This window comes from Microplitis demolitor, chromosome 2, assembly GCF_026212275.2.
Source record: "Microplitis demolitor isolate Queensland-Clemson2020A chromosome 2, iyMicDemo2.1a, whole genome shotgun sequence".
Taxonomy (NCBI): Eukaryota; Metazoa; Arthropoda; class Insecta; order Hymenoptera; family Braconidae; genus Microplitis; species Microplitis demolitor.
The window spans coordinates 10,993,599-11,006,073 of NC_068546.1; the positions used below are offsets into that span (position 1 = coordinate 10,993,599).

The 12,475-nt window shown below is 32.6% G+C and overlaps 1 protein-coding gene across 1 annotated transcript in view; it reads left to right on the plus strand.

Moving 5' to 3' along the window:
* LOC128667338 (lachesin-like) overlaps positions 1 to 12,475 on the plus strand; it is a 1,084,098-nt gene that overhangs the window by 548,978 nt on the left and 522,645 nt on the right. The window contains exon 6 of the mRNA XM_053736998.1: positions 6,520 to 6,648. Coding sequence (XP_053592973.1) covers positions 6,520 to 6,648 — 129 coding nt within the window. The remainder of the gene's footprint in view (positions 1 to 6,519; positions 6,649 to 12,475) is intronic.

Sequence of the window (12,475 nt, forward strand, 5' to 3'; positions counted from 1 at the left end):
AATAATGACTAAAAAACTGGTTCAGGTTAGACTACCAAGGGATCTTGCAGTCAGATTATTCAATGATGGAAGGGGTTTTTGTGGGGGGGGGGGGGGGGGAGAACAGAGCAGAAAAATTCGAGCGCGTCCATCATCGTATAGTCTGATAGCCAGATCCCTCGGTGCTCCGGCCTGAACCAGTTGGATTTGTTAGTCATTATTTATCTGCGCCAAGCCCCCCTTCCCTCATTCATACACCAAAGATCTGCCTAAAAAACGAAAATGTATTTAAAATACACTACTGGAAAAAATTAAAGAATCAAAAAAAAAAAATTCGAAATTATTGGGTAATTTTCCACAGGACGTAACTTCGAGAGAAATGGTCGTATAAGAGATAAAAAAAGGAAATTATAGCTCCAAGTGTCTACTTTTGTGATTAGAACTTTAAGATTTTGTAGCGTCAGCAGTTTTTGAGTAATCTTAGAAAAACCAGCGACAAAAAAATGTTCAAATTTTTTTTATTTGTTTTTTTTGGTCTACGAACGTGAAAAAAATTTGTTTAACTCGACCACTATCAGGATCGGGTACCTTCGTTATTCAACTTTTATTTCATTTTTTATGGACCTTGATACGTCCATTTCACGCCGATATATCGGTTTTCAAATGGGAAAGGATCATTTTGTCTTTAATTTTTTCTGAAACCAATGATCGCACAGAAAGTGAATGGTGGGCTTCAAAAACTTAAATAAATTTCTTTTAATGATAAGCCATCGCTTATTCGAAAAAAAAAATTTTTCCTATCGTCACATGAATTTAAAAATGTAACAAAAAAAGGGATTTTGGGGATTTGTTAGAAAATCGAGCGCTGAAACGAAAATATTGTGGAAATCGATAACGTTGAGTGTGCATTTTACAGTTTAATATGTATCCAAAAACCCTACAAAGATCGAGATTAATCCAACCAGCCGTTTTTTTGTTAATTCACTCGATCAAATTTTTGAAAAAATTAAAGGATCACGTTTTTTGCTCTGGAAAGATTATAATCTTCAATAAAATAAGAAAACAAATTTTCATTCGAGCTTTGAACATATTTTTATTATAGGTAGTGCTTAACTTTTCAAAAAAAATAAGTTCAACCAAAAATGTTTCAAAAAACTTTTTTTCGAATTTAATGAACGAGAAATCAGTCAAATTAGGGGGCGCAACGGAGAAAACGTACTAAAAATGATTGAGCATTTGTTTTTTTTAATTTCATAAAGTTATTCCGAAAAAAAATTTAAAAAAAAAATTTTTTTCTAGAAAAAAAATTTTCCTTTTTTTTTTTGAAAACTGAAGCGCTGTCTACAATCGAAATGTGGACAAAGCTTAGAAACAAATTTGCTTTCTCGTTTGTTTGAGATTATTAGCTATGCAAAGCAAAAACCATGATCCTTGAATTTTTTCAAAAATTTGATCAAGTGAATTAAAAAAAAACGGCTGGTTGGATTAATCTGGATCTTTGTAGGGTTTTTGTATACACATTAAACTGTAAAATGCACACTCAACGTTATTGATTTCCACAATATGTTCGTTCCAGCACTTGATTTTCCAAGAAACCCCCAAAATCCCTTTTTTTTTGTTGCGTTTATAACAACCGATACACATGAATTACTTTTAATCCCAAATTATTTAAAATTTTTATTTTTAAAATATTTCTGCTATTCAGAGCAAATCCAATAAATTCCAGGAAAAAAGGGGGGAGGTGTTCGACTTGCTCTGAATCAGTTGAGGGTATTCTGAAATGAACAATAATTATTAATATCAAAATATAATATTATAAGGCATGGAGAAAGAGAGAGTGAAATAGAAGTAAAACAAGTGGATAGACAAATATCTGTCTCTCTCTCTCTCATAAGCGCATCTGCACCGCGATTACCGGTTTACTAGAGGAAGTGTTCAACAGCAAACCTATATATAGAACTATACCGATCTCTTTCTTAATACCCCTCACTTGAGCCTTAAGTAAATTTTAATGTCCAAACTAAGTTAGCTTAAAAATTCTCCCACAGACTTAAAATTTTATTACCCGAGCACTTAATTTAACATCATCTAACATCGATGAATATTAAAGTTCCCACGAATTCTCTGTTGATATTATTTACCCGGAAAGTAGAGTAAAGAGCTCCTGTCGTTTAAATCAAAATTTTATTTCTTTCTGTCTCACTACTAATGGAATTAAAGAGTTCATATCCGCCCGCTAATGAATTCAACGGTTTCCATGGACTCTGGTAGTCAATAATTTTCTACGATATAATTTTCAGAGGCCCAAATTTGAAATAAATGTCACTTAAATTTACGATTTCCTGTTATTTTCTATCATCTTCATACTATTCTATAATACGGAGATCAGAGGTAAATTATAAAATCTTTTCTTAAAAATTAAGTTATCGCTCGTAAAAATATGTACCACTAATGGATTTAAGTAATTAATAGTAGGTTGCTAATGAATCAAGCGCTTGTATCTCTGAGTCTCCTATAATTAGTAAAGTTTCTAACATGACATAGGTGTTCGAGAATGCAAATAAATGTCACTCAAAATTATGACCTAACCCCTTTATTCTCACACTTTCAATATTCTTAGCCCCACTTTTCCCACGAACTTTTCATATATAAACCCAGGGAAAATAATTACAGTCAGTCATTACTTCAGCTACGAAAACCCTTGTAGGATCTATCCGCGAGTAAGATTCCAACATTCGTTCTCGTGACGCTCCACAGCCTAGGCAATCTGGGGTCCTAGATCGATATTCGGACTTATCCACGAATAAGACTCACTGAGTCGACTTTAAAATTCGTTCTCGTGACGCTCCACACCTAGGCAACCGGGGGTCCTAGATCGATAATCGCAACTCGATTCTTTTACTTAAAATATGAATTACACGACTTGAATTTTATTCTCAAAACCTTTCCTCGTGAGGTCCTACGCCTCGGCATCTGGACTGCTAGGTTGGATACCTAGAGCAAAATCATTTGAGTTTGCAATAGAATTAACCAAACTCTTTCACGTGACGTCACCGCCTAGGCAACCGGAGTCCTTGTTCGGGAACAGTTAATCCTGTTAATAAAAATCCTAAAAATCATTATAAATTCACTTGAAGGCAAAGCCGGCCTCTCGGTTCAGCGTGCAGTGCGTTCGTGTGAATAGATTCAACCTGTGAATCTCAGTTAAAAACTGTCATAAAACATTGTAAAATTCCTGTGTACACAAATTCAAATTGGTGAATCTGGAGTGAGTGTGTGTGCAGATATACTAACCCATTGGGGTAAGTTCATTAATATAATATTTTGTAAAACTCAATCTGTCAATACACTACACATGTTTTTGTATCCATTTGTCTTTTCATTTACTGTCCTTTTTCCTGGCATTCGAGTGCTGGTGATTTAAGTCATAGTAACTTTAAAGTAAGACAGAGAAAGAACACGGTCTTCTCGAGGGCCCATATTCACCGACCCAACATCCCTCTCACTCAGAAAGTCCCTGACCTACCCTAACGCCACGCAGGTCATTGAACGGGACAGTCTATAGTACATCCGCTCGGTACGAATAGACACATAAGTTGTAGAACAACACGAAATTATAAGATTCTTATATTAGCCACGTGATTAAAGATCCTTGGTTGGATGACAGAATAAAAATAATTCCATATCATAATTTATAAATTAAAAATCGGTGCCTGATCCCTTATACGTTCTCACACTAACCACGTGACGTTCAATCGAACTCCTTGGCTGAGTTATAGAATAGGGAAAATCGGCATTCTGATATTAAACAATAAAGTAAATTACCCTTTCGCCCGTCGTCTTCACTCACTTCGATCGTGACACATTTTTAAATTCATGTGACGATAGGAAAAAAAATTTTTTTCGAGTAAGCAATGGCTTATCGTTGAAGAAAATTTATTCAAGTTTTTGAAACCTACCATTAACTTTTTGTGTGATCATCGGTTTCTGAGATATCGATAATTAAAGACAAAATGATCCGTTTCCGTTTGAAGACCGATATCTCGGCGTGAAATGGACGTATCAAGGTCCATTAAAAATGGAATGAAAGCTGAATAACGAAGGTATCCGATCCTTATACTAGTGAAGTGAAAATATTTTTTTTTCACGCCCGTAGACCAAAAAAAAAAAAACAAAAAATTGTTTTAATTTTATTAAAATTTTTAATTTTATTGTCGCTGGTTTTTCTAAGATTACTGAAAAACCGCTGACGCTACAAAGTTTTGAAGTTATTATTTAAAAAATAGACACAGAGCTATAATTTCCTTTTTTCATTTCTTGTACGACCATTTCTCTCGAAGTTACGGTCTGTTGAAAATCACCCAAAAATTTGGAGTTTTTTTTATCCTTTAAGTTTTTCCAGTAGTGTATATCCCACATATATGTAGATTACATTTCGTTATATACGATAACCTTACAAAAAAAATATATAAAACATACATTTTGAATATAGAAGAAATATATTTTTCATATACCTAAAACGGCCAAAAGTTATGTGTCTGAAATATATATATTTCATATGTAATATATATGTACGTATATTTCACATATATTCTAATTATGTTGATTAATTCTACTTCAAAATATAAAGCTTAAATGTACAACTGTACGGAGACACGTGACCAAGAGCCACATCTAACGTCAGGCGAAACCTATTTCTGTCTGTTGCAAATAAGATTTATTTCCATGTTTGCTCGCAATTAAACTTCCTGCCGGAAAAAGTGTCTGCCTTTTTGCAATTAATTTTTTTTATATTTAATTAAGACGCTGTTCAAGTTAAAGCGTGAATCAAACATTCCAAATGATATTAAAAAAAATAAACTTTGGGGGATATTTATTAAATATAAACCCCCTCAAAAGGGTCTACCCAAATAATTGTATTTTAAAAATTACCTAAACTTTCAATCACTTGTTGTTGGCCACTGCATCAGGTACTTTTTTTGGGTCATATTTTATTACACCTTTGTAGAAAACGCAGTATCTGGCGTCCCGAGGTGGGTCAAGCCAACACAAGTATATCGACTTTTCCATCCAATAAATTTTAAATCACAATATTTCAAGATGCATCAAACACTTCATAAAACGTGCGTTATTAGCTCTTAGACTAATAATATAATGAGATCTATAGATCCAGAGTAAAATAAATTACTACGAAAAAAAAATCGGTCTATCAGTTGACCCTGCGGGACAGTCCCAAAATTTTCTGATATTTTCGAGTTTTTTAAGCTCAAAATCATTGTTGTGAATACATTTTTGAGCTCTTCGAGCTCGACAATACTTTTGTATGACTTTGTTTTCGAAAAATAACAATTTTTACCATTTTTTCGCCAACGATATCTCTCGAACGAATTGACCAATTGAGACGGTTGAGATGGCTATTGAAGCGTTTTATTCAGTTCTAGAGCTGATCAAATTTTGAAATTGATTTATCGCGTTGTTCTTGTGAAATTTTAAGAGAACAAAAAAAAAAAAATTTTTTCGAATTCTTTCGTCAACGGTTTCTCTTGAACGATTGAACCGATCTTGGTGGTCGAGGTGGCATTTTACGTAGCTTATAGAGTTTGAGAGCTGATTAGATTTTGGAATCGATCCATTGAGCACATTAAGAGTTATCTGAAAAAATTTATTTTTTTGAATATCTTCGAACAAACTTGACCGATCAAGCTTTATTTTTTACGGCTTTTAGATATTAACAAGCCGCGTCGAATGACACCTTAACGATCAAAATCAGTTCACCCGTTCAAGAGTTATAAATATTTACATACATATGTACGTACACACATACATACACTCGGAAATCATCGTGAAATTAATCAGGATAACTTCCTAGAACCTCGAAACGTCAAAATTTAATAGAAATTCGGTTTTCAAAAATCGGACTGAAACCAATAACTTCCGAATTTTTGAAAATTTTCAATTGTCTTAGCGGGAAGTTAAAAAAAAAATTCTAAAAAATAGCTTACCAAACCTTTGCATGATAAATATCGTAGAAAAAAAAAGTCAATTATAAAGTATTATATAATTAGTTTTTACTTACGTTTTATTTCGGAGGAACATTACGCTGTATTCACATCGGACAGAGAAAGTTGATAAAAGAAAATGCTATATTGTACTTTTTAGGTGATCGATTTAAGTAAATAAGGAGACAATATAAAGTTATATAAAAATGTTTTAGTATATATTATGATATGATTAATTCCTCCTCAGCCCTATAATCAATCCAACAATACGATATTGAACTTGGATTTTTCTTTCATTTACTTAAAAAAATGGTAAATGTGGATCACAAAAATCAAAAATTATTTTTCAGGAAAAAAATAAAATGCTCTTCAATTGATTAGTTGAAACTATCTTTTGGTAGATTGATTTATACGTCAGAAAGTGATTACTGTATCGATTTTATATTAGTTTTTAATCACTCAATGGTATATATTTTTATCAAAACGTTTCACTAAATTTTTTTGTAGAATTTCTGTAAACGATGATGAATATTATTTTTAGTTTTAGAATGGGAAGCTGAAACTTTAGAGATGACACGGATCTCAAGACTTGGTATGGGTGCATACTTGTGTATAGCTAGCAACGGGGTTCCACCTACTGTTAGTAAACAGATCAGAGTATCAGTTGATTGTAAGTAGAAACAAATGTTGAAGTCCTTAAGAGAACATATTAAATTTCTTGTACACCTTGTTGTTCACATTTCCACTGAATAAAAAAATAAAATGCCATCTTGCAGCTAGAATAAAATGTAGATGAAAAGAACAAGATGATACTGGCTGTCATCTTAGATTATACTCCGTTACATCTGAGGTAAAAAAAAATTTCAGATAGTACCCAGTATAATCTAGATTATACTAAGTTGCATCAAGATCAGACTCAGTTACATCTCAGGTTATACAGCGCTAGATTATACTAATTTTTATCCTAGATGGTAACCATATACATCTGGATATACTCAGTATCATCTCAGATTATTCTCAGTTGAATCTCAGCTATTTTTTTTCTAGTGCATACGCAGTGAGCATTATCATGTCTATTCGTAATGTAAACATATAATGATTAAATATGGTTATGCAATATACAGGTTATTAAAGGAATTTTCAGACCAAATTTATGTTTTTTTGTGGAATGATATTCCAAAATACAAACATGAATTTCAAAAACTGTCATAAGAGTGATAACATTAATTGTAAAAATAATCATATTTATTATAAAAATCATAATAATAATAATTAAGATGACATAATGACAACAATAAAAAATTTATCCAAGTTACAATCATATAAATTCTTATACCAATCGTTTTACAGTATATTTTTTTTTATTGCCGGATTGAGTGATATGTGCGACATAACATGATTCTAAATCATCCCATTTTATAATTTTTCAATCCGGTACATCATCAAAAGCAGATGGGGGGATTTCATAAGCCTGATAATGTTTATCATAATTACAGTAATCAGTAATATTTTTAGAAACTATAAATAATTGATCGAAAAAATCTTTAAATAACATAAAAACTGAAAAGAAATTAGATCTAGAGTCTGTAGGAAACATTAAGACTGCATTAATTCTTATTGACCGCGCTTAAAATTTCAATAATTAAATCTCATGTACATCTACTGTTGTATTTTATGATAAATACTGACAATAAGATTAATATTGAGGTAAATCTTTAATTAATGTAACATTAATTAACTCACATTTATATTTGCACTAATTTTGATGATTTAATGTATATCTGTAACTCAAATGCAGTTGATAGCTCTGGTGTAACGGGGTATATTGAATTTTATTATCAACCAGAATCGTAATTTTTCATGGTTGGACATTTACCCTACCTGCAACCCCAAACGAGCATTCAATTAAGTTTTTCGACTTGTCATCGGGCGCGCTAATTGAAAATGCTAGCACTCGAGGCCCAATCATAATTAGGTAGAGGAAGAGTTCTCCGATTATGGCCGAAAATTATCGAGCAGAATTAATAAAACTGCAAGACAGACGCGGAGACAGAACCAATAGGACTGGGCAACCATCGAGACGAGACTTGTTACCAGAACGATTGTACCAGACGGACCTAAAGTAGAAGCTAACAACATAGACACCATTATTAGACGCTGTTAATTATATCAGGCAAAATTTTTTAATTGTGACATGGTTAATTATTGTGGAACCAAGCGATAAATGAAAATCTAATTTTTACAAGATGCCAGGCAGGTAGCCGGTACCTTTTATTATTAAGAACTGATTGCGTCTGAATAGCAGGTTGAAGGAGAATTCGAATATTTAGCGAAGACGAGAATTCGATCTAAGAGAGTTACCTCGAGGAGGAAAATTCGAGACAACCCGGTTACCCCAGGCATACATGATCGAGAACCTATATACATAGACTTAGAGAGAACAAGACACGGACTAGAACAACTAATACAGAACGAGCGGCGGGAAAGAAATCAACATAATTCGTAATAAATATTCTGTAAAATATTCTAAGCAGGGAGCCGGAATATTTGTTAATTTAAATACATAATTTAACGTCGTATCCGCGAAAAATTGTCGTTCTATTAACGTGTAATAAAATAATCGAAAACCTGGACTCAACAATAATTAGCTTTGATAATTCCAGGCAGGTTATACGCCAGAAAATTCTTCTGGATTTTTCCAGACAGGTCGTATAAAGCATTGCCGGAAAATCAATTGCGTTCAAGTCAAAATTATCGTCATTAATATTAGGATAAAATTAATTATAAGTAAATTAAATTAATAAATCAAATAAAATCAATTAATAATTTATAAACGTTAAATGTGTCGTAAGATAAAACGTGAGAATTGACGTTCGAGTTTTGAGCATTGTAAAGTGAGCGAATGCGCAAAAAGGATCTGGCTTAGGTGTGATGTAATCTTAACAACTAAAAAATTACACAAATTATTATAATATATAAATCAGATATTTATTGACACTATTTACAATTAAAACTGTGAGAAGATAATATGAAACAGCGAATGCAACAAAATGTATACGCGATAGCGAATGCAACCAAGAATAATTTTATTGAAGCAAAGCGGTTTTCGAGTACGAGGTTGTACTCTTAAATTTAGGAGCGAAAGAACCCGGAGAAAATGAAGTTGAAAGGGACGTGGCCGCTTGGTGGTGACGTAGCAGCCTCGATGTATAAAATGAATTTTCTCATTGGCTTAAAAGTGCGCAACAGGAAATAGTTAACCGCCAATTTTCCTGATTGGTCGGCTGGTAGCAGGGCTCTCATGCCAACTTGACCCGGCCATGAGCTAGAAATTGTATGTACCGGGCCCAAATAGCGAGTGACTCGGTACTATTCTGATCTTGAGATCAGTCGCGAGTTCGCTAACTCACGGCTGTAGCGGAAATGCACGAAGCTTTTCAAATTGCCTAAGCTCGTGACTGAACAAGTATTGTGATATCAAGGTTGTAATAAATTCTTAAGCGGTCACATGAAATAAATCATAAAACCGGCTTCACAAAATTGTTGATAAAGATAAGGTTAACGATTATGAGAAGTAAGTTGTTAAATTTATCTAGTGATTTTAAAATGGTAAATAATTAGATGGAAATCATTTTTATGTAAAGAAATAGGTGTAATGGAATTTTAAATTGGTAAAAAGTGTGTTTGAGTATAGAAAGCATAATTATGCAATTTGGTAAAAATTGAATAAGTGTAAAATTATGTAGAGTGTCCAAGAGACCGCGCGGGCAGTAAAATTAAGGTTTAAGCCACGTAGGGGGTCTTGTTGACCGCGTGGAGTGAAATTAAGAAAGTCGCGTGTGTGTAGAGTAGTCCAGGGGACTGAGAGGGAGTGTGTGTGTGTGTAGCCGCTAAAGGTAGTTGGCTTAGTTAAGCTTAAAAATTGTTAAAATAAGTCAAAGGTAGTTGACTTTAGGTAATGAGGTTTATAAGGTTTAATAAGGTTAAAAGGTCATAAGGTTATAAAATAAAATATTGCCTAGGATAAATAAATATAGGTTAAATTGTTAAAAGTAAAATAAATAAATGAATCCTTCTTCATCCTTTTCTTATAAATCAATTTCTACAACCACCCTGATGATCTAAGATCCGTCTCTGGGAGGCCGTTATTAATTCCAGTGGCACCCTTGATAAAGGACGACCAGAGTAACAGCATAGCCCTGTTGTAACTGTTTTACTAATATTTCGTCTGCCCACTGCGGTACGTGCGTCTACTTTTGCTTCTTCATTTTTACTCTCGGCTCTCATTGTGTTTAGATTCCAAGCTGGACCCATAAGCTTCATAATACGTGAATAATGAAGCAGAAAGTGGTGTTTGGGTTTCAGATAATTTAGAAATAAGGAAGCGAGCAGCCTCAAATATTCACTAATTCGTCGTTCTAAATAATCACATAATTTATTATGTATTCTCGTTGATGTGACAATATCTATTATTTCTTTCAGATAGATACATAATTTCCAATGTCGGTCATCAACCGGAATGAAATGACCTATTAGAACACCAATATTGCGAATAATACATAATACTTTTGCTGCAGAAACTTTTAAATGTCTTCCAGTAATTTGACTTTTTTTTATGTCTCGTAGCTTATTTCTTATCTCGTCAGATCCATAATATAAGCTTTCAATTCGGTCATTTAAATTCTCTAAAGAAAAAAATTTCGCTTCTTTAATGAAAAAGCTTGAAATTAAACCTAAATCGTACTCTGCAATCCCTTCTAAGATGTCATGCATCACATTCACTGTTAAAAGGTTTATTTAGTAGACAATTTAACATCACTGAGGACCGATGGTTTAGCAACACCAGTTTCAGTAGGGTTATTTTTCAATAAATCGTTATTTTAATTCTCATCTATACGGAGTATACATTTTGATTCATCAAATGTACTATTTATCTCAGTTTTATTAATCAAACAAAATCAACAGGGATGGTGTGATGAAAAACTACCAACAAAGCCTAGTATTGAGTGTACTGCAAGATTATTTCCTATTACTCCATCCAATAAAAAATAAATTTGATGTTGTTCTGATGATGTTCTTATTGTTATATCAGTAGATTCTAAGAATTGCAATTCAATAATTGCTCTCGATAACATTGTTTTCAAAGTAACATATTGTAAGTCTTCGCCCTTGTATGAAGATAATAGGAAAATATTTTCAATTTTTGATCGTAAAGATGGAGGTAAGCAAGGTATAGATTAATATAGATAATAATATAGATTGTACCAAGTTTTCCTAACCCTTTTCGACTGCACAAAGAATTATTGGTTTCATAATCATCCTGATAAAATAATATAGGCCAAACCGGTTTTTCACCAAACTTTGTATTTTTCATTCCATTTTGAACCTTGAATTACGTTACTTAAAAGAATTTTTTCGTTTTTTAGATTTTTCATATATGCTAGAGTATATTCAATATTATTCGGCAATTCAAAAATTTTTTTTAAAACTCGGCGTAATAGAATATCTTGAACGGTGATGTCCTTACTGGTCGAAATAATTTCATCTTCAATATGTTTGTAATGTTTTTTAGTGGCAACAGTAACTTCAATTGGCGGTAAATTCGAGGCAAATCGGACAAATCAAACAACTTGGCAATGTATTGAGCAGCTTGACTTTTCATGCTTTGAGCAAATAATTAAGGCTCCATTTATAATAATCTATAATACTTATCGATATTAATTAAATGTAGTGTTCATTTTCTTTTTTCAAAAAAACAAGACAGCTTTTTGTAACTAAATGGACGATTTTGCGAATGTCGTTATATTATAAGTAATTTTCTGTAAAAGTAAGTATGTATGGCTTACAAATTTTGGGAATCGACAGGATGTTGTGGCAAATATTTTAAAGGTCACGTCTAAATCTTCAAATGCTGTATTAACTTTCATCCTTGTGTCGTCAACAACAAAATAAAACTCGGTAGATTTCGAGAGAAGTCCAACAAAAACCATAAATAGATAAAATGCTTCTCCATTTGAGATTAATGTCTCTCACCGGACTCTGATGTTAGCTTCCAGTTTATCAGATTTCTGCAAGCATTTAAAATTTTTATAGTGCTATCACATAAATTTTAAAGATTATATTGGTAATTTTACAGTAAACGCATATTTCTACGGTGAGAATATAAGAATTTTTTAATTGTATGGTTTTTATCAACTTCTGGATGTTTTTCTACATTTCTTCGTTAAGTACCACTTAAAATAGTCGATTTAATAGCTATAGGTAATAATGCAATTATTATAGCATCTTTTTCAACCGAAATTAAACTAAAAAAATAGATCAATTGCGTTAATTAAACAAATTTACGCATAATATTTTTACGAACTATTGACTCTTTCGGTTAATTTAGCAACTTGAGATGCAGCATCAGCGCCATCTATCCTTTTAGATAAAATAAAATCTTTAATTGTAGCACGAAGATCTGGCCAAGATGTCGTCAGTGATTCTGCACTTTCAAA